General features: G+C 41.6%; 1 protein-coding gene across 1 annotated transcript in view; it reads right to left on the minus strand.

Annotated features, from left to right (window-relative positions):
• Positions 1–22,372, minus strand: part of LOC148888851 (calsyntenin-2-like) — a 93,452-nt gene extending 71,080 nt beyond the window's left edge. Inside the window, exon 1 of the mRNA XM_089013383.1 lies at positions 21,917–22,372. Coding sequence (XP_088869509.1) covers positions 21,917–21,983 — 67 coding nt within the window. The 5' untranslated portion in view covers positions 21,984–22,372. The remainder of the gene's footprint in view (positions 1–21,916) is intronic.
• Between the last annotated feature and the right edge of the window lie 1,443 nt (positions 22,373–23,815).

Genomic DNA, 23,815 nt, shown 5'->3' on the forward strand with positions numbered 1-23,815 from the left:
ATGAGCATGTGAGCCGTGCTTTCTTTGACTTAAATATCTGAACGACTGTGGTCGGAACAAGTTGTCACAGAGAAGCAACAACAGTACCATAACTAACAGTAACCACACACTTTGTCAGGATCATGGTATGACAGTACGCATAAACATCTTGAAAGATGTTTACATCATTGACAGCGTTCACTGTTCCTTAAAAGCAGGCTTGAGAATTTCATTGAAACGATTCGCAACTTCTCTGTCTCCTTAGCAACCTCGTGGAGACGTGATAGAGCGAGGCAGAGACGTGATTTGACAGTCGTGACACTGTCAAGAAAGCAATAACAACTCATTTCAAAAAGCATATGCTATTTTGAGGAATGGTGGCTTCTCGTGTCAGACAACTCTTTCTTCACATCAAGTCCAAGCCTCAAAATAAACACTGTATCTGCAAATGTTTCAATCAATCAAACCTTATAGATACCGCTATTTATACTGGCAGCGAGAAGCAAACACATTTCCTCTCACGCACTATGGACCTGTGGCATAACCGACACCCGTGGGTGAAAGTAACTGCATTTTTAAAAGATGGTGAAATACATAACGTGGCTGTCAAGGAGAGGATGAGTGGGGTGAATAATCGCCACCGCAGAGCGCCATTAGCAATAGGAGCCACGTGCATCTGAAAGCGGCGGAGATCAGTCGCACGAGTGATGCCCTGCCTTAAGCCAATGAACGAGTCAGGACCACAAGCAGTAAACCGTAGAGAATAAATCAGATACATACCATTAAAAAAACAACTTTCTCAGCTCAAGTTAATTTGACTTGCAAATACGCAGACATAAATCATGTGCAGAATTCTCTGTCAAAACCCATCGAAATATTCAATTGTTCTAAATCCAAACTTAAAGCATAGAATATATCTATATACACATATGTTACTTTGAAAAAAATAAGGCTGTTTTTATCTCTCATCTATGGCACTCTGACCGCAGCAACTGTTAAAATCCTAATGGCAATTAGCCAGCCCGAGACAGGCACGACTGACAGCACAAATGACCTCAAAGAACGTGATGATGTGATCATTACTTCAAATTAAAATTCACTTCAAGCTGAACTTTATAACCTTGTGGATCTGGGGTTGACTAAATTGAAGGATCCAAGCAAAATGAGGAGCTTAATGCAAGCTTGATCTCCAAGAGCACTTGGAAATGACAGCAACCTTCCATGGATGGATGGATGGATGGATGGATGGATGGATGGATGGATGGATGGATGGATGGATGGATGGATGGATGGATGGATGGATGGACAGTCAAACCGACAGACAGACAGGTGGATGGATGGATGGATTGATTATATTATAACATATTAAGAATTATTCCGATAGCTATAGAGCACGGAACATCTTAATATGTCCAAATCACCAAATCCGATGCAGCTGCCATCCTCCAGATCACTTTGAAACAACTCCATAGGAGGAAGATGCCGTGCTTACTCTTCTATGTCACGTTTGTTAGAGTCATCTCCAATTATTCCAGTATTTCTGATCCTGAAAGATGGTCCAGAATCAGAATGTGTGTTTTTCTAGACACCTTGCTCAAGGGCTGCTTACATTTTGTGTGTGTTCCGAAATATCCAATTTCCACTCCTACAATGAGTGCCACTACTCCATTTGCCACTTCCATCAGCGTGATTAACAAGTCCAGGCGCTGTCCTTTGATAAGACTGCAAGGCATGTCGGATGAGAGGGCTTCAAACCTGAGTAAAAGGCTTAAAAGTGGGCAGGAAATAGAGCAAGCGAGTGGTCAGGAAGTACAAACAAGCTGTCAAAGCTCATCTCAAGGCTTTTAAAGCTCTAGTAGTTCAAGTACTCAGCCCAAAATGTTCCACAAGGGAAGAGTGCCTGCTGACACAATTCCCATCTTCCGCAGGTGAGGACAGGTAATAGGAAACAGGAAAACACATAAATAACGTGATGGTGAATCGTTGTGTGTTGCAACAAGACAACTATTTGATACTAGTTGACACAGATTCCCAGCAGACAAATCAGCCCATTTCCAATGGAGCTTTGGCGCCATCTTGTGCATTTTCTGGCACGCTACATTGCTGTCATTGATGGCTCGAATTGATAAGGGAGGACTCCTTTAATCGATGGCAAACATTTATGCTTTCCTCTTCAGAACTATTTGAATCATATTCATAACTGGATGAGTAAGAAGAAAGCATCTTCTCCCGATCTGAAGCCATTGTTTTGATTCTCCAGCAGGGCAAGACGTCGTGGCGTGATGTCACAAACAAGGGGGCGGGACCTTCTGAAACTGGCCACTTCCGGGTTCAATTTGAAGTAGTTTTTGGACACTTGAAGTCAGTTTGATTGGTGTTTTGCATTTGACTAAAATATCTTCCTGCGCGTTTAGGCCATTTTAGATGCTATCAAACGTTTTTCTGATGTCAGCTAGGAAACAAAAAAGTGATGTCGGTTGTCCTTTAAGTGTGTTAATGCCACTTTTGTGTATCTGTACACCAAATGCCTCACACACTAAGTCCCCACAATGTGGTGTAAACGTGTGTGTGTGTGTGTGTGTGTGTGTGTGTGTGTGTGTGTGTGTGTGTGTGTGTGTGTGTGTGTGTGTGTGTGTTTCACCCTGACCTTGATCTATCTATCTATCTATCTCGCTAAGTAGCTACCTAGTTAGCGATGTAGCGTCCTATCTAGCTAACTTACTATCTATCCATGAGCTTACCTCATAAGCGTGTTGACATGCCATTTTCCTAGCAGGCCGTCTTCATATATTGAATGTCTCCGTATTCACAAAAAAAGGTGACGCTGATCGGTGTTCACACATGCCGTCGCTTCCGCAAATAGCCGGTGTGACCTTTTGGGAGCGTTAGCAAGATGTCAGGCAAGTGATAAATGTCTCTAGACGAAGAGAAAACGGGGCAGGAAGTGATGTTTTGTTTTGTATTGTAACCTTGACACTATCCATATGTAAAAAGATAAGCAGCAAATCCTTCCAACTTTATGGGTGTCTTGGTGTGTCATTTTCTGACATTGCTCCTCCTGATATGAGCTCGATATTTCTATCCATCCATTCCAATTTCAGATCCGTTTATCCTCATAAAGGTCGCGTGGGTTGCTGCAGCCTATCGCAGCTGTCTTTAAGCAGGAGGCAGGGGACAACATTCTGAAGCGGTTGCCAGCCAATCGCCGCAGGCTGAGCTTGGTCATTCAAAAGAATATTGTCAGCCACAGCGATGGAGTCCAAAACTCGTCACGGGGTTAGATTAAAAATAAAAAATAAATAATAAATGCTGTCAATCAGAATCAGAAAGCCTTTCATAGTCGCACAATGGGTACATTTGCAATACAGTGATACCTTGGCTTACGAACTTCATTGGTTCCCGAAAAGTGTGTCTTCCAAACATTATTTTTCCATCGGAAACCATTAAAAATGAGAATGATCCCTTTCCTGGTCCCCATAAAACATAGTTTTCTCCTAAATAATCATTAAAACTACACACAATATACATTATTTTGTGTATAATAAATGTGCTATTGTATTTTAATGAAAGAAATAAACTGTACTGTATAATAATAAAGTGGTTTTAATTACCTTTGTGATGGTCGATGTAGTTGAAGTTGCCGTGCTTTCTCTGCAATAATACCCTCAGTCACACTGTCCCCCACTAGCTGCTTTTCGTTAATCCAAATCAACACAAGTTTTTCAACCTCTTCTATTGCCTGAGACCGTTACTTAGACAACACAGAAACACCCTTAGCCACACGTAGCAATGGTCGGCTTAGCATATTGGTACTGGGACGCTAAGTCACACAAACGCACACCTCATCCGTGTTTTTCGATGATCTCCTTCTTCTGCTTGACCGTCATTTTCTTTTGTGTCCTTTTTGGCTGAACACTAGCCTGTGGTGGGGTCTTTTTCGGTTCCAAAAATGCTCACTCATTAGCAAACCACATATGCACTCAGAGAAAGGGGGTGTGGAAAAGTAGTCAGGCAGCCACGGTGGCGCTGTTCGGCCGTGAGGTTTGGTGTTCTTCCCGCCAGCCATCGTGGCGCTCCGTGTGTTTCCCGAAAACTAGTTTGTATGCCGAGACTATATTCTCGCGGATTTAATGTTCATAAAGCGAAACGGTCGTTAGCTAAAGCATATGTAAGCCGAGGTATCACTGTATTGTATCGCGACCTACACAGATACTTGTATTTTCAAAATATTTGCATTCTTTTTGACTCTCCGTTCCAGAAATAGTCATCCCCATGATACATCCATTTCCAACGATACTCCGATGATCAATGGAGCCTTTTAAGAAAAATGCTGAATCAGATGGAAACTCCAGACATTCAGGCATTGTTATTGTGCAAATGCGCTGACAAAGTGGTCGCCATTTTCTCACATATGCAAGATTTGCAGCTTTTGGCATTGTGTGGCACAGAATGATCCCACTGAGGAATCAATGCTTCATACGTTAACAAACGTTTCTCTCCCTGTTGCAGACAAGTGTAATACTTGTCTCCTGTGGCTATTCAAATGACTAAGCAATGTCATGAAGTGTACCCGACTTCATCCAATAACCACGGCAGCATAACACCGTGGTTGGCTTTAAAATGTAAACATCCTGCTATTCCATCACAATACAGGTAACATCCGACTTACAACCGAGTTGCGTTCCGACCAAATGGTCACAAGTCAAAAGGGTCGTAAGTTGAAATCCATTCCAAATGTTGAATAGAGACTCGGAGGCTAAATGACTGGCAAACTCTGGTGCCATCACACGGTGGCTTTTGCTGGCTGTCCAATTGTGTTCTGCCGTGTGGTGTCATTGAGAGCGCTGAGAGGGCCTTCTGTATTTCCCCAAGACGATGAGGTGAATTTTCCAATTTGTTTGTTTGTTTTGTTTGACTCGGTCGATTGTATCAGCAAATAGAAAACAGCAGGTCACATGTACAAAGACAACATTTCTATCTACCCCCCGCAGCTTGGAAGGCTGGCAGAGGATTTGGCAAGGTCTTGTTCTCTTCTTCAGCAGTTCGAGGAGTATGGGATCATTTCCAAGCCCAGCCAAAAGCAGAGCCAAACTGAAAGCGGGAGGCATCAGGATAATCCTCCAAACAGCTTGAGTAAATATCGCAAGAGAAGGAGAGCCGGGGACAGCAAACTACACAAAGTCAAATTATTATTATTATTATTATTATTAATTATTTTTTTTGGTACCTGCTTCTTTTCCATCACAAAGTCAATCCAAAACGGGGGAAAAAATAAGCTGATTAACTTGTTCTGTTATCAACAAAAGAATCACATTTGCCCATTCCCTGCACTGCAAATAGAGAAGCCCTACGAAATTGTCTTTATTGCAAAAAAACTTTTTGACAGATCCGTGAGTGACGGTGCGTTTCTGTGTCCCTGTCAAGGTCGTTGCTGAAGAGCCCCGTGATATGCAAAATAGGCAACATCCTTGGAAGCTCATCTTAATAACAAGTGTGATTCAACAACATTGAAATGATGCCTCTTCATCAGCTCATACGCAAGACAAATATGATCGTTCGTTAGCATTCATTTCACGATGCACAATAGCTTGGATTTGGGGAATTATTATTTATTATCAAACATGGTGGTGAGATGATGAAAAAGATGGTCCATCTATGTCATTCCACATGTGGACTCCCATTTGTAACTAACTAACTAGCCAGTAACCAACTAACAAGCTAACTAACAAACGAACTCACTGGCCAACTAGTTTCTATCTATCTATCTATCTATCTATCTATCTATCTATCTATCTATCTATCTATCTATCTATCTATCTATCTATCTATCTATCTATCTATCTATCTATCTATCTATCTATCTATCTATCTATGTATATATATATATAGGGCTCTGGCCCTATATATATATATATAGGGCCAGAGCTACCAGCAAAATTTTGGTTCGCTGATGAAGCCTCTTGGATGAGAAGCGAAACGTGCGACACCTTGAAAGAAGTACAGACGACGGCTGACAAAACCTTTTCATCGATGGACCACTCCTGTCCGACTGAGAGCTTACACGGACGTTTTTACAAAGTTGTTCTTCTTGCAGCATGAACTGAAGATTCCGTTTCACCAACTACTACACAGCAACATCTTTCTGCAGCAATCTGTACCGTCTGACAAGTGGCAAGGCAATACTTCAAAAAGCTACTCAAATGCACATACGTAGCAAAACTGCAAAAACAACTTATTTGAAATGAAAAATTATGCTTTCATTCGCTACAAACATGAAAGTTCTCAGGGCTACCAAAAAGAAAAAAAGCACCGTATTCATAAATATTAGATAAATAGTCTACCCGGAAAGTGGCGAACTTCAGATGAAAAAAAACTATTTGTCTTCATCTTCAGCGCCAATAACAAGCAGCATTATTACCCTTAGAAACTGCGTTGATGTGCTTTTGCAAAGTTATTTACAGCAAATTTGTTCAGCTCCGAGAACTGCACCTCGCTAATTGTTTTCATCATTTTCATTGCGTTGCAGACGCACTTTGCACTGGAGCTCTTTCCAATATGTTCTCCTCACACGTGGCAAAAACAAGGCCGGAAAAGACTCTCCAGAACGGTGATTTTCAACTGCTGGAGTTTGACTGAAAGTGACAAAAACCCTGGCACAAGAGTGGACACATTGTTGCATGTCAGGCAGTGAATGAGTGAATGAGTGAATGAGTGAATAATAATAATAATAATAATAATAATAATAATAATAATAATAAGAAGAAGAAGAAGAAGAAGAAGAAGAAGAAGAAGAAGAAGAAGAAGAAGAAGAAGAAGAAGAAGAAGTAAAAGTAAAAGTAAAAGTAAAAGTAAAAGTAAAAGTAAAAGTAAAAGTAGAAGAAGAAGAATACATCTAGAGTGCACAACAAATTAGACCTAATTTTCAAATCTCAAGTAAAAAATAATGAATTATTGTGGTTTACATGGTACAGTTTGAAATGTTCGGACTTTAGCAAGCTTCATGCAATTTCACAAGTTTGATTTGCTTTTGCGGGCCGAATAAAATGATGTGGGGGGCCAGATGTTGCCCCCAGGCCTTGACTTTGACACGTGTACTTTACAGTCACAGCAAGCAAAAAAAAACAGATACAATAATATATAAAATACAATTATAAATAGAAACAAGAGATAAAGCTACACAGAAAATGCGCTTTTTAACTAATTGAAGTAATACAATAATGCTAACGTTGTAGTTGACTTTTGATCCAATTCTTGTGACATTGATGCGGCATTTCAGCTTAAGAGGACTCCATATGAACAATTGGCTCTGCAACGACAAAAGGCTCCGCAGGTTTGATGGCAAGCATTGCTGTCAAACTAATCCCAAATTGAGACAAGCAAAGTGTCACCTATCCATTGTCATCTTCATTAAAAAAAAAGCCCATTTTCTCTTTGACTGTTTCTCCTTATGTATACAGGTCGTCGGCTCGTCATCTTTACCATCGGAATTTCCGGACAAATGGCCATGATTGATGGCTGAGATAATGACAAATGAATTGCTGATAAAAGATTGGGGGAAGAAAGGTCGCACGCTCTACAGCTGCCTGCCTGCCTGCGTGTGATAGCAATGAGGGAGGATAGAGAGACATATGTAGAGAGAGCGAGAGTGAGACAGAGACAGAAAAAGAGAGAGACAGAGAGAGAGAGAGAGAGAGAGAGAGACAGAGAGAGAGAGAAACAGAGAGACAAAGAGACAGAGAGAGAGAAAAAGACAGAGAGAGAGAAAGACAAAGACAAAGAGACAGAGAGAGAGAGAGAGAGAGAGAGAGAGAGAGAGAGAGACAGAGACAGAGAGATAAAGAGAGAGACAAAGAAAGACAGAGAGACAGAAAGACAGAGAGAGAGAGATAAATAGAATGTGTCCACTCCAGTGCCAAGTTTTTTGTCATTTTTACTGAAATTCTAGGACCCACAGAATATTGAGTTTTAGGACGACATAAACATTCAATGCAGAGTAAGAAACTTACGACTCTCTTAATCGAGTTAATTCCTAAATGAATGAGTTGAGGATATATCTAGATCTAGATCTAGATCTCATCTTGCTAGCAATCCTCTCGATGTTTCTGCTTGCATATCTTGCGATTGCGGCACGTCAACTATTTGGGCCTTTTTGAGCGCGATAAAAGCAAGCACGATGACATCAGATGTGCCCCAAAACAATTTCCTTCAAAGCAGGTTTCAGTTGGCGCCAATCATTGCGGACGCTCTCAATTCTCTCAGCCTCGTCACAGAGCAGCAGGAGACAATTCTGAAAGCCAGCAAGACTTCATATTACTTGTGGATCTGCGGCTTATGTTTGTTGAAGCAAGCGTTAAGTGGATTCGGCATTCCCATGACAAAGCCCGCTTGGTTTCAATATTTGCCTTTCCGAGCGCCATTTGCATGGGCAAAATCCCATTTGCTCCAAATTGACCAGGGCTTCCGTGAACAATCCCAATGGACAAAAAGGAAACTAATTCCACCATTTCTAACAATGTGTGAAAAGCATCGACCGATGACCCTTCAAGACTAAGATTGCAATCATAATTGCAATATTCTTCTTAGCGCTTTAACAACAGCTCAAGCTGGAACAAAGCGCTAACATGGAAAAAAAGGGAAATGCTGCTCCCTTGTGGAAGGATAAAAACACTGCCAGAGGTCTGGACAGCACTTTATTGGCACCCGAACATGGGAACAGGGGCTGAACAAGGCCATCCGTCCGTCCACTGTACCATGTAACGCCCCAGACTGAGTCCAGTCCAGCTAAATATGGCCAAGAGGAGAAGTATAGCGTCGAATGAACACCAGTCAATCATGACTGTGAAGACTGGACAGACAAACAACCATTCAGAAGCCATTTACAGTTTCAAATGAAACTATATTGAGTACTCTTTGGAAATGTTCAAGTGAAAGCTAAATCGCCCAAGCTTCGGAAGAACGTCATCAATGTCCAAAGGTCAACATGTCCACCGACAATCATTTACTGTGAAGAATACACAACCTGATGGCCCACTAAGCTCTAAATTACAAACAAAAGGTGTATTTGGAAGGTACTGCAATGTAGTGAACTGCTTTAGAAACATAATTACCGTGGTGGACCAGCAAGGACTGCAAAGCCTTCTCTGCTGGCCTCAAAATATCGGAATCACAGACTGATGTTAATTATATTTGAATAATTCCAAATTGTCTTTCAGCGTCCTGTTGTTGCTTTTGTGCTGTTCTTCCAGACTTGTCTTTTCATATTTAAGCGTTTAACCAATCACATTTCAAGCCACCGTTTGTTACCAGGGTCAAAAATCGGCCTGTACGCCTTCGCAATCAGTTCTGAAGGCCCTGTCGCGTTAAATGAGTGTCAATGAAGCTGTCGCTTTAACCAATCAGAGTTCGAATTGGCAACCCGAGGCCTGCTGGAAAGAGCTGGAAACATCAGAGTTTCGCATACTATGATTAGCTAGTCACGAGCCTTACTAGCCGCGAGTGATAAGCGCATACAGGCCAGAGCTAGCACACTTTATCAGTAGCGAGCTGCATAAGCAAATATATCATGTTGATTTAATATTAGTTCCGCCCACCCACAATGGCAGAAGAACTGGAATTGGTTGCAGATTTACAGTTAAAGCCATTTTCAAGACGGACTTTTCAAGAAAAAATGGACATCATGAAGAGAGGTCGGCCAGGTATTTCCTGGCTAATGGTACCCTCTAATGGACTTGTAGTAAATCACATCACCCTCTTTTCCAATCTGAATTGATTCAGACATAGCACTACCCAACGCCTAGCGATGAAATCCATGGCCCACCACGGCCAGATATCCATTCATTCATTCATTCATTCATTCATTCATTCATTCATTTTCCAATCCATTTACCCTCACAAGGGACGCTCGCAGGCGGCTTTAGCCAATTCCAGCTGTATTCGGGCAGGGTACACTCTGAACTGGTTGCCAGCCAATCGCAGGGCACACATATGCAAACAACCACAATCATAAAATGTTAGCTGAGTTCTAACACATACCTAGGGAACATTTTCAGTCTTCAACTAGCTTGGAAAACCGGGAGCACCCAGAGAAAACCTACGTAAGAGAACATGCAGCCGGCAGTGAACACAGAAGCTCTGCCCCTCGAAGCCCACACGCTAACCGATCATCCGCCGTGCAATACGGCCTGAGGTCGCTCATTGAAAGATGAGGAAATGGATGAGTGTGATTGAATGGTGAGAAAATGAGAGAAGGAGTGAGAGATAACAAGGTGTTTACGGAAGATGCCTGCCTGCAATATTCCCCCAAGCTCACATTAGGGGAAACATCAGTGAGCTCAAAAGAGCGTCGTGGGAAATGCTCTGCTGATAACGACGGCGATGGGCCAAGATGATAGCAATCACAGTAACCATGCTAATCACAGCCCGTCCTCTGAGGACCTTGATAGCATCTCAGGGGTGTGCGACTGCTGAGAGGAAAATGTTGCTGTGTCTTTTTTTGTCCATTGTCAGTAGCTTTGTTGCCGTAATAGCCCATCAGAAACCTCCCAAGTGGAATAACATTGCAACTACGGACGTTAGTAGTCAGCAAAGTGCAAAATACAAAGGCAGGACATCCGCAAATAGCTATGACACCTTGGATATTAAGATGTTTTCAAATGTTTAAGACACCAGTTCTTTACCTTTTTTCAGAGGGGCAGAATACAACCACTTAATATGCACATTCACCGAACCCTTCATGAATGAAAGAAAAAAAATGTATATCTACAGATCTATATCTAACTATTGATCGATCGAGATGGAAAGCTATATAGATGGAAAGCTAGCTAGCTGGATTGAAAGCTAGATAGATCGAAAGCTAGTTAGCTAGTCCAGATAGATCGATAGGTAGGTAGATACTGTATATATATTTTTTTTACAAATTCACGCTGAAAAAAAATATGTATTAAAAAACAAGTTCAATAAGATTTGAAGTTATAAGTATATGTACCTGGTTCTAAAATTATTACAAAGCCTGATGACCAAATTAGGACCCTAATGAAAAAAAAAAAATATTTAAAAAAACACATAATAAAACCACAGATAATATTAGAAATAACAAAAGAATGCATATATATTAAATAAATAAATAATGCAGAAAATGAAACGTCCATTGAGCAAGAAGAGAAGCCTGAGAACCTCACCCAAAAAATAAAAATAAAAAATAAAATCAACACGTCCATTGGTCTCATTTAATCGATTTTGCTGCGAATGTCTAATGAATGTACTTGTTGTTGCTTTGGAAGAGTTTCAACATTTTTTATATCACAATATCACAGCACAGTGCATCAATGCAACACTGTGGCTAAAAATCTAAGGAGACATTTGAGTGGGAGTACATGTGTGAAATGCCTTCAACACCCAAGCGAATAACATGAGTTAATGGAGACTGCAGTCATAACGGCTCCAAATTGTTGTCATTGGGGGGGGGGGGGCAGATTCCATGATGAATTCAGTGTAATGATGCTTAGCGATGTAATAGACTCTGCAAACATTGCAGCAGTCCAGATGCTGATGACTTTTAGTCTGCTGGCAAAGCTCTGATTGAATACTGCCTCGAGAAGCCGCTGCAACTTCAACTCTTTGTTCTCCACAAGAGGCTGAAGGGTTGTGTGCTTGGTGCCTATTGAGCTGTTGTTTGCGTGTCCTGTGCGGACATAGAGCTTGAAATGTAGATAGCATTTATCCCACAAAATGATCACTTTTATATCATTGGCGTCTGGATGACACCTCTGATTTGGTAAATGTCATGTTTTCTTTTCACATATCAGTCAGTCCACATGTCTACGTGTTATTTTTTTACACATCTAAAGTGTTGAAATCGAATTGCACTCTGTTATGGGAATGGTCGTTTTGGGGGGCGGGGCTTGTGAAAAATGTTGATTTTAGGTGGTGTGAAAGATTCCACCCACTCGGTAAACAGGGGATTTTCTCCATCAAGGATTTCACTTGTTGTGGGATTATTTTGTCACTCGGTGTGTAAGCGCTACGCTAGGCGCTGGCAAGAAAAATCCCTCATGTCAACCCCCCCCCCTCCTACTCTGCAACTTGTCATGTTTGCTCCCAGCTAACTAATAAAGCCCCTTCATCAACGGCAAAAAGTTTGAAAAACAAGTGGGTCCACCAGGACGCAGAGAATGAATCAATGAATGAATCTGTTCTTGCTTCGACCTGCGTTCACAATTGAAACATTTTCAGGTTCTCGTATGTTTATTTCAAAATTACCCAAAGACTTTTTGACCTGGCAACTTTCCCAAGGTGGTTTGTTTCTTTGGAATGTTTAGTTCAGGAAGTGAGGCCAAACCGTCACCGCAATTATGGAGAGCTTCGATTTGGCTGACATGAATGTCTTTATTTGTCACACGGGCGTTTTAGTCAATGGACTGTCCAAAAGCAGATGATGTGCGCACCAGACTCAAATCAAATGTTTTGGATGCGCCTTACACGCCGGAAAATAGGGTCTTTTGGATTGGCCTTTGGATGGTGTATTTTCAAACTTTTTCCTCATATAAGGCACTCCAGACTATAAGCAAATCACGGGTTTTGGATGCGCCTCATACACCAGAAAATACAGTAACTGGGCACATATCCAGAATGAAAAAGGGCACGGTACAGTCCCAGTGCCGTCCCACAGCCTAGAAAATAGCAAACAATGTGATTTTAAATCCTCTCCTCCACTCTTGACATTTGCTTACCAATACCTGAATCTTCCGCTTTATTATGACGAGGAAAGCCAGAATGTTTCCGTACGAACTTTACTGCCTTAATAACAAGTTTCAGTTTTCACTGAGTTCCATTCAAGGCAGGTGACACACGCACGAAAAAGCCACACTTCCAAAGTCGTATAAATCGTTGATAAATAAGTCTAGCGAGCGTTAACAATGGTGTCCACAGTTAATGATTGTAGCTTCTTGTTGACGTCAGTCTACTTTTATCGCGACGGTATTTCTCTGCGTCTATGACACGAGCAAAGTCACCTCGATGTTTCATCATGCGGTTCCAGAGACTCCAGGGATGAAAAATAATGAATGGAAAAGCTAAAGACGCTTTGGTTGCCACTGAAGGTTCGTTTATGGTGGCGGAAGGGAGTGGCGCTTGGAAAACAAGGCCGATTTATGGAAATGCACTCCCAATGGGAATGCCAGTCTCCAAAATACTTTGTATAAAAGGAATTTTAATTTCACCATGTTTGTTCAGGTGCACCATGTTTGTTCCCCCCTCTCCCCTCCCCACCCCTGTTTTTGGATAGGATTGGCCTTGATTAGTCTCGCAGTGGAGAAATTCATCGTTTCATCACAGCAAAGTTATGGAAGGAAGAGGAAAGGAAGGGAAGAAGTAGAAAAACAAAATACAGGAGATGCTGTAAAGGCAGCCAATCCCGCGGCGCCATTTTGAAGTCAAAAGAAGACAAAAACTAAATACAAGTAACATCCAACTTACGACCAGCTCCATTTACGACCACCCGTACTTACGACCTCCAGACCCTATTATAATTCTACGCGTGGCACCGCAACGCGCGAGCAGGCCGGCAACGCGAGCGACAATTTGGGCCAGCCAGCCAGCATCTCACTCTCGCACAGCAATCGACCGTGTGATGGCACCAGAGGGGGGGGGGGGGGGGTAAGAGTCATTTACTGCGAGTTGAATAAAAGTACATCCAATCCAATCCAATTTAGCCTCCGAGTCTCTATTCAACATTTTGAATGAATTTCGACTTACGATCATTTTGACTTACGAACAGAACTCGACATGCGGTGTATATACATGTCTATATACAATAGAGATCGCTTGTTTTGTGCTCTGAGTCTCAACCTTTTTACAGATATGGAGAATATCAGTGAATACTCAGAGAAAGGCTGAAATTGAGAGTGAAAGACGAAGCATGAGACACATCCTGAGGGAAGTGAGGAATAGTGATAAGACCTGGCTAAGTCTTGCTATCCGTAATTGCCTTCTTGCAAAATGCTTCGCCGGCAAACCAAACGGGAGAGTGGAAGATGTCGAAGGAGATGACATTTGTGATATCATTGGCGTCACAAAGGCAAAGATGTCCAATGCGGAGATGACTTGTATGACACAACAATGGCTAAATGAGTGGAATGAATGGATGCAAAGTAGCGGGAAGAGCAAGTACACGGTGACCCAGATCCTCCTGCACATGAACATGGGAGGGAATCGAAGGCGGTCTCTGTGGAGCACAAATACACCATGAAGAAGAGACTTACGGCATAGGAATAGCAACAATGACACCACTGACATAACAGCGGCCATATTAAAAGTTTCCAAAAACATCAAGTCACATATACCGGTAATCTTCATCTGCTCATGAGCAAAGTATATTGACTACTTAACGATAAACATCTATTCAACGTCGAGCATTTGAAGGAAAAAACTGTCAAATTCTCCCTCGAATTGGATGGATACATAGATAGAAAGCTGGCTAGATAGAAAGAAAGCTAGTTAGCTAGCTAGGTAGTTACTTAGCTAGCTACCTAGTGAGATAGCTAGATCGATCGATACATATATATATACATACACACATCGATCGATAGATAGATAGAATAGCTCGCCTGGTAGCGAGGTAGATAGCTAGATAGATCGATCAATAGATAGACAGGCAGATAGACAGGATCTCACGTTGGCTTTCTGCTCGTATGCACCCTATCATCTATAAAAATGAGCATCAGGTGTCCCGTTGTGAGCCATAAAGTGTTTTTTTTTTTTATGATTGCGACGTCACGCATTCCCGCACCATTTATGCCCATCCATTTGTCACTCGTCAATCAATGCCGGAGCTGATCATATCTGTGACCGCCTGCCAAGTCCTGAGTGTTTTCTCACTCATCTCCAGCACGAGAATCATCACGCGCAGTCAGTGCGATATGCCCACTGCAAGCCATAGCTAGCGCAAAAGTAACGAGACAAATACAAAGTAATTTGATGTTTGGAAAATGAATTTTTTGAGTTTTCTGAGTGGTTTCAGCCCCGAGGACAGCGTTCCACTTTTAGCTTTTGCTATTGCTCGCACGCAGACGATTCAATGAACCAATGAACAATGAACGCTTGATTAATATGTTTGAGCGGGCTGCCAGTACCGGTCGATCATCATCAACCTTGCAAAATATTAGCAAATAGGCAGCGATAATGGTGTTTGTTTGACTTTGTGTGTAGCGAATGCCAATGAAGAGCAAGTTTGAGCACGGAGGAGACGGGCATCGGCTACTCGGGGGAGGCTGATCCACTACAAAAAAGGACAAAAACACATTCTCCTCAGTCTTTGTCAAACCATTAAGAGTTATTAACCAGCGGCATCTTGTATTTTTGGAAGAAATTAATAAATGAGGACGCAATCTTCCAGCACGAAATGTAGTAGTAAAAGGTCATTCACATCATTGTGTGTTCATGATCATGCATAATGCACGCATGCATAACTCCCACAATGATGCATTCAGACATACTGCTGACAGCATTCATTTAATATTTTAACATCATTTCATAACGGGTACAAGCGTAATTGAAGATATATATATATATATATATATATATATATATATATATATATATATATATATATATATATATATATATATATATATATATATATATATATATAATGATTCCTCGTCTCACCCCTCATGGGTGGTGTCTGTCCCCCATGTTTAGCTCGAGGAAGCTTGAGGGTTCTGCGCAGTATCCGTGCTGTTCCTTCCCTGCACTGCGCTTTTCTGGACTGAGATATCCGATGTTGTTCCCGGGATCTATTGCAACCACTCGTCCAGTTTGGGGGTCACTGCCCCGAGTGCTCCGACCACCACAGGCACGACTGTCACCTTCACCGTCCAGGCTCTCTCCACCTCCTCTCTGAGCCCTTGCTATTTCTCCATTGCAATTGCTATCACAACTTGAGATTGATGTGAGATATATATATATATATATATATATATATATATATATATATATATATATATATATATATATATATATATATATATATATTAGTGGTGGAAAATGCTATCACACATTCAAATAAATGTGTCTTGCATAGCGGAAAATACGGTATTTGGAAACTAATGCATGGCAGTCTTTTGATACTTGATACAAAAATGAAGAAACAACTTTCAAAAATGAGCTAACCTAAAAACCTCGGAGGGTTTCTACAAGTACTTTCATTTAGTATTGCAAGCCGCGCTATTGTAGCGCTAGTACGCAACGTTGTTTCCCAGATAACTTTGGAGAGCCGCTACTGCTGTCGTTTTGTGTTTGGCCGGCGTTTCGTTCCACGAAAGCGCGTCTACGCCGCCTCCTTGAAATGGCGTCACCCTCCAGTCATCCTTTTAAAGTTGCCGCGTGCGCTTAAACGCGCCGTGTAGCCACTTAGTACGTGCTTCAGAGTTGTCAGCAATCACAGCTTAGAGAGCTAACATCCCCTCGCGCCGTGCATGCAAGTGTGTTTAAGGTGTGTTTGGCCAAACACATGGAGAGGAGGGGGGGAGGGGGTGGGGGGGCGACAGATTGCGGCAAATATGTTGACTGCCACCAACTATGCAAAAAAAAGATGATGGCGGAAAGGGAAATATTGGCCCTGAAGCTACATTCAGCAGCTCGGACGCTTTCAGCAGAAACGACCACGCGTGCGTTTGCCGCTCGACAGGGAGAACCATCAAGCAGTCAAGCAGGGAAAAAAAAGCTGTGGAATTCCTACTAGTGCTGCCTGGAGCTCCGCTTTTTTGTGTGTGTCATTCCCAGCAATATAAACTCTGAATTTAGATAGCTCATTATCGACGCGCTGTATTTTAATTTCGCTTCCGACTGCTTTGCTTTGTTGGTGGAAGCATTTTTTTGCCCGTTCCTTATGCTCCGATTAAAAACAAAAAAAGATACGTTTCTCGTGTCGGTTGGAGATGTAAGAAATAAACAAGCACATTTTAACAAGCTAGGTTTGAACTATATAATGATACCTCGGTTTACGAACGCTTTAGCTAACAAACTTTACACCTTACGAACGTTGAATTTGCGAGAATATCATCTTGGCATACAAACTATTTTTTCGGAAACACGCGCAGCGCTACAACGATTGATGTGTCGTTCGCCAACGAGCCGCTTCTTGGAGCTCCTGAAATGGCAGCCGGCTTTTTTTTCCTCTATTCCCCGCCCCCAGTCTTCGGTTAAAGCCACACGTGATTGGTCAAGATCCGTGGTAGAGGAAGGAGGAGACACACGCAGCAGTGAGCGGGGGGAGGGGTTACAGAAACAGAAACACACACACACGCGAAAGGGAGACGACAGAGCTTGAAACAAAAAAAAACCAAAAGTGAAAAAAAAAACAACAGTGAAATGGTGAGAAAACAGATAGAAAACACGGTGAAATTTGGACTTGTTTCAACTTTATTGATAGTTCAACGGCAGTGAGACTGCAAGGTTAAAATCAGGCTCCACAAATAACCCGCACAAGCCATCTGTACAATTTGAAGATAACATACAAGCAAGGGAAGCAGTTATTAATGAAGTTTCTAGTGTGTCTGCCTGCATCTGTTTCTTTTTGCAATATCGCAACTATGAAGATGTACAACCCAGAGCTCCTTGAGACACTTTATGCAAAAAGCTATCCATTCCATCAAGCCATCAACAACCATCGCAAAGGTCAATAAAATGACTCTATGATACAGTACAGTTTATTTCTTTAATTACAATACCATAGCACATTTATTATACACAAAATAAGGTATATTGTGTGTAGTTTTAAAGCTTATTTCGTAGAAAATGATGTGTTATGGAGACCTGGCAACGGATTATTGTCATTTTAATGGTTTCCTATGGGAAATTAATGTTTGGAATACACATTTGTCTCCTTACATACACTTTCTGGGAAGCAATTAAGTTCGTAAGCTGAAGTATCACTCTACTCTTGTTAAGACTTTGGTGTATAGAAAACACGTCCCTGTGCCTTTACAAGGCTGGTCGTAGCGTCGGAGGAAGTTGAGGCGGGGCTTTCCATCATCCTGAGTGGCATTTCACAAATGGGAAGAAGAATTACATTTAGCCTCATTCTTTGATCTTTATTATTCTCTGGTAGCCGTCGCAGATTTGTGTTCACCCATACATCATTGTTCTTTGACTGGCGGACTATTTCATTCAACATCATGCACCAGTACTGAGTATATATATACATACACTGTATATACACACACACACACACACACACACACACACACTTGCGTCCAACGTTACTCTTCAATGCAACAAATTGAAAATACCGTCTTATGCTCTTTTTTATTATTGGTCATAATCACCCCATTCCACACTCAAGAACATTATCAAATCAAACATTTAGAATCACATTTAGGCACTACATGTGATTAGGACAAAATGGCCATGAAGTCAAATTAATGTCCCTCAATGTCGTCTTTCTGTTTATCAGGATGATTGCTTGAGACTAAAAGCTGGCTATTAATATTGCGCTCCTTGAGTTTATGGCCGCATTTTCATGGAGGAAATTATCCATTTTTAGTGTGCAAAACGATAACAAAGATTAAAAAAAAAATGACTATAATTCATTTAAAAAAGATATATCTTGAAGAATCTTTGTTGCTCTGACTTGCGTATATTGCTTATTAGCCTCTTTGCCATTCGTCAATCTTGTCTTTCTTGTCAATGTGTATTTTATCCCAAATGCTAATTTTCCCTACCACGACATAAAACGCTAACATTCACTGGCATTCTTGAATGTATTAAAAATTTGAAAATATGACGTAGAACGGCATTCCCGAATTTGCTCGGGTTTTTTTCGCGCTGGTCAGACCTCTGGCAATGTTTTTTCCCTTCCACAAAGGGGCAGCATTTCCCTTTTTTCCACGTTAGCGCTGTGTTCCAGAATCAGATGTGGTTAATGAGCTACATAGACCAATATACAGGTAACATCCGACTTGCAACCATCTCGACTTACGACCACGACCTCCAGAACCAATTTTTCAAATTTTAAGACCGCAACGCGCTAGCAGGCTGGCAACACGTATGACAATTTTGGCCAGCCAGCCAGCATGTCACTCTCGCACAGCAATGGAGCGTGTGATGGCACCAGACGCTGGGGTTCGCCAGTCATTTAGCCTCCGAGTCTCAAGTCTCAAGGATTTCGACTTACGACCATTTTGACTTAGGACCATTTGGTTGGAACAGAACTCGGTAGCAAGTCAGATGTTACCTGTATATATATATGTATTGCATTGGCTGCCGCTGCTCAACCGCACACAAAAAAATCCAGTGACTGTAAAGTGTCCTTGAAAGTTTTGAAATGCGCTTGGAAATTAAATGTATTAGTATTATTATTATTTCAAGCTCATCTTACTCCAGACCCATATCATTTAGGAAATAACTCTTTTTTTTCTGATGAAAGAAGAGAATGTAAGGTTTCTCACGCTGAATTGAATGTTGATGTGGTCCTAAAAGTCAATATTCTGTGGGTCGTGGAATTCAAGTGACAATGACAGTGAATGACTTCATGTTCTGTCATCTAAAAATGAATGTCAGCGTGTAAGAGTTGAGATGAGTGCCTTTCCTTTGTGCGATCAAGGTCATCCGATCTCTGACAAACGGACAGAAGACAGAACGTCGGCGTCACTCTGAAGACGCTCGTTCAACACACGCAAGGTTTAAGCTTGCTTCAAAGCGGAGGCCAGGTAGGTCAAGGCCTTTGCGCGTGTTTTTCATTGCACCTTTGCAAGCACCGACAGGGAAGCTCTTCCCCGTGTCACAAGACCCCAAGGGTGACACCTTTATACGCTCGTAGTATCTCGAGGCAGACAGACCACAATTGACAGGTGTCACCTTGTTATTCTTCCCCAGAGTCTGCAGGGAGTTGATTAGCGAGAACCTGTTGCCACATTTACTCACGGCGCAATGCCAGGCTCGCCAGAGAATTGAGCAGACGAGCTGCATCGGGGACACTGCGTGAGCTAAAATTAGCTTAGCGGTGAAGTGAGACTGCCAACAGTATGGCACGTACTGATGACGTACGGGCACGCGTGTTGCTTTTATGATTCTAATTTGTCTATTACAATTGGATATTAAATGAGGGCCTTGATGAATCTCGGCCATTTTTTCATTCATGTATAGTGTGCATAATACTTCATTAAGTGCCAGACGACATGTAAAAATGTGTCCCCTGCAGCGCCAGGGTTTTTGTCACTGTCACTCCAATTCCACGACCCACAGAATATTGACTTTTAGGACCACATAAACATTCAATACAGCGTAAGAAATCTTAGACTCTCTTCTTTCATCAGTAAAAAAAAAAGAGTTAATTCCTAAGTTATATGGGTGTGGAGTTATATGAGCTTGAAATGAGGGTGGATGTCCAAAATACTATGCGTTGCATCCATATTGGTTTATATAGCACTTATAGCTAAAGCTGGAACAAAGCGCTAACATGGAAAAAAAGGGAAATGCTGCCCCCATGGCCAGAGGTCCAGCCAGCGCTTTATCAACACCCTACCCAAGACCCAAACAAATTCGGGAATGGTGCTCGGCGTCATATTTTCAATTCCTGAATAAATGACTTCCGGGTTAAGTGAACGCTGGCGCGTGTGGCTGCCGCTGCTCGCCCACAGAAAAACCTTTCTCGTGACTGTAAAGTGACCCTGAGAGTTTTGAAAGGCGCTTAGGAATGAACTGTATCATATTACATGTAATGTAAAGTAATATGAAGTAAGAATATTGCTTTAAACGTGAGCGATGTAACAAATCAAATGACAAGTCCCAAAAAAGTGTCCGTAATAAAGACGTGATGAGCGAACGACCGTCGCGATGCCCCCCAAGCGCTATAAAGCAACACGTACTCTCAACAGAGATTTTGTGGGGTCCACCTGCACAATCCCAGAATGAATGTCAAAGTGAGGCTGCTCTCGACAACGTTGCCGAAACAGAAATGCTCAGCATTGAATTCTGATTGATTGATTGATTGATTGCCTTCAATTGAACAGCGTGATTACGACTGCGCGTGTCGTCTTGCCACATAGTGGAATTACAATACATCATCATATTAGCTCTCTCACGACGTCTTCATGACATTTCTCTCGGTTTTATATAATAATAATAAATAATAATAATAATGCTAGTAATAAAAACAATGATGATGTTAACAATAGTAATAATATTGATGCTAGTTATGAAAACAATTATGATGTTAAGAATAATAATAAAAATATTATATGATAGTATAATAGTAGTATACTAAAATAATAATAATAATACATTTAATTTGAAAGCACTTTTTATCGCACTCATTTTTTACAAGAGCTTAAAATGCTAATTTAATTAAATTAATGCACGGCTGAAGACAAACACACATCATTGACATCAGTACATCTAAATGGAAGCATGGATAAAGGAGTGAAAAAGGTTTTATCATTGTTTATTATTATATTATTAATAATATAATATAATAAAATATAATATATTAATAAAATAATAACAGTGATGCTAATAATAATGCTAATAATAATAATAATAACAATAAAAGAATAATAATAAAATAATAATAACAATAATACTATAATAATAATAATAATATACTAATTAATAATACTAATAAAAATACCAATAATAATACCAATAATAATAATAATAATAATAATAATAATAATAATAATAATAATAATTCACTAAAATAATGTGGATTAAATGCAATTGTGCAAGTGCACTCAATATCGGGTGCAATTTCCGATCAGGTGAATTCAGAAGGGCATCTCTGTAGCATGATGTTCTCCAACCAAGCAGCCAGCGACGAGCGAGCCAGCGAGCATCCCATCACCATCACCATCACCTTCACCAGCATCACCAGCAGCAGCACACAGTCCAGCGGACGTTGCCCAAGCAGCACTACGACAAGAGTCTGAGGGTCTTTTCCTACCTTTGGGGTGAGCCGCGCTCAAGCTCACGGCGACCACCGCCGCCAACACGCCGGCGACTGTCAGCATCTTGCAGGCGGAAGGAAGGAAACGTTCTTTTGCCTCTTCCACTTTCCCTCGGATATTTCTCTGCGTTTATCTCCTCCTTTCTCTTGGCGCGCTCTGACGGGATGCGGGACAAGCGCGGCAGCGCGTCGTCAAAGACGGAAAGCAGGGCGGGAGTCGGAGCGGAAGCGGGAGCGGACTGCGTTGACGTCGCTGGTAAAGGAGCAAGTGGGGAGCTTTGGGCCGAAAGTGGACGAGAAGCCGGCAAGCATCCGGGACTGGACCCGTGTACACGTCAGAGGGAGGAGAGGAGAAGAGAGGAGAGCCATGCCTTCTTTCCCTTTCTCCTGGCAAACGCCCTCCCTCACGTTACCTCCCTCCCTCCCATTCACGCTACGCACACGCTCTCACAGAAATTGAAGAGTCGGACACATTGATCATCTTTGCAATGTTTGTGCGTATTAGCATATTGCCAGCAAGATAAAAAGCTACGCGTTGGGTGACACAATGCCCACGAGGACGTTGTTGAGCTTCATGTCACACGCCTGACACAGAATGGTTCCAAAGTTTGGAAAAGCACATCTACGCCACTGCAATGACAAAGCCTCGATAATCTATTTGAAAACATTCGTTGAAAAACGGGTTCCTCTCCAAAAGCATCCACTCGCTCTTTCAGATCAAAATAAGAAAAGTATTTTGGGGTATTCTGTTGACTGTGCTCAGATGCTTAGCTTAGCATCAAGTTATGCAATGCAATGCGGTGATGCTTTCAAATGCTCTCTATGTTTAGCCCGCGTCAAATATGCGATCCAATCAATAAATCATGCGCCTGTTGAACATTAAATGTGCGCGTCGGCTTTTATTGGCACGTGTGTGAGAGTGCCGGCACTTCCCGCGTCCAACCACAAAGATGAATTAAAGATGACATTTCGCAAGTTTGCAGAGTAGTCCCAAAAGGACCTTTCTCAAAGTTTCGGCGCCAAAACATGAAAAATTGTTCTGCGAGCAACATGGAATATATATATATATACAAACTCCCCCAGTGTGGTGCCATCACATGGTCGATTGCCGTGCGAGAGAGATGCTGGCTGCCTGGCCAAAGTTGTTGCAGTGCCAGGCGTAGAAGTACAATTTTAAAAATAGGGTCTGAAGTACGGGTGGTCGTAAGTCGAGCTGGTCGTAAGTCGGCTGTCACCTGTACAAATTGTACAGATTCAAATGTACTACACGTATTCCATATATAAGTATGATGTTGTTTTTATCGTGCTCAGTTTGTGCTCGCAACCTAATGTAATATTTGACTAAGCTAAATTCGATCATTGAAAGAGAATATTGACGTGATTCACTTATGGCGGCGTCTGCACGTATTTACGGCAACATCACGTCACATCAAATTGTTCATGCTGACGTTGACAAAAACATTTCCATCCTTTTAAAGGAGAAGTCACGTGGTCTTTCATCCAATTTGGAGCTCCTTTCCTGTTTGAAACAATATTTTCTTCCATGGTTATCCAATTACACATCACAAAGTACAGGCCAGATTTTCTCGATAGTATCCTGGGTTACGAATGAAAAAGACTGGAACGCATTCAAAGTCATTGGCCTCATCTAAATGGAATACCGGCTGAAATTATTTATGGTGCAGGTGAGCCGCTGTACTTATTAGTCTTGCACTGGAGAAATTGACATTTCACAGCAGCCAAGTGATGAAAGGAAGAGGAAAGGAAAGGAAGAAGTAGAAAAAGTAGATTTCGGGAGCTGCTGTACAGGCAGCCACTCTCGCGGCACCATCTTAAAGTCAAAACAACAACAAAAACAAATCGTAAAGACTTTCTGCACCCTCTTTGTTGTATGAA

Source organism: Hippocampus bargibanti, linkage group LG14 (genome assembly GCF_051943395.1).
Source record: "Hippocampus bargibanti isolate YZ-2025 linkage group LG14, ASM5194339v1, whole genome shotgun sequence".
NCBI classification, from domain to species: domain Eukaryota; kingdom Metazoa; phylum Chordata; class Actinopteri; order Syngnathiformes; family Syngnathidae; genus Hippocampus; species Hippocampus bargibanti.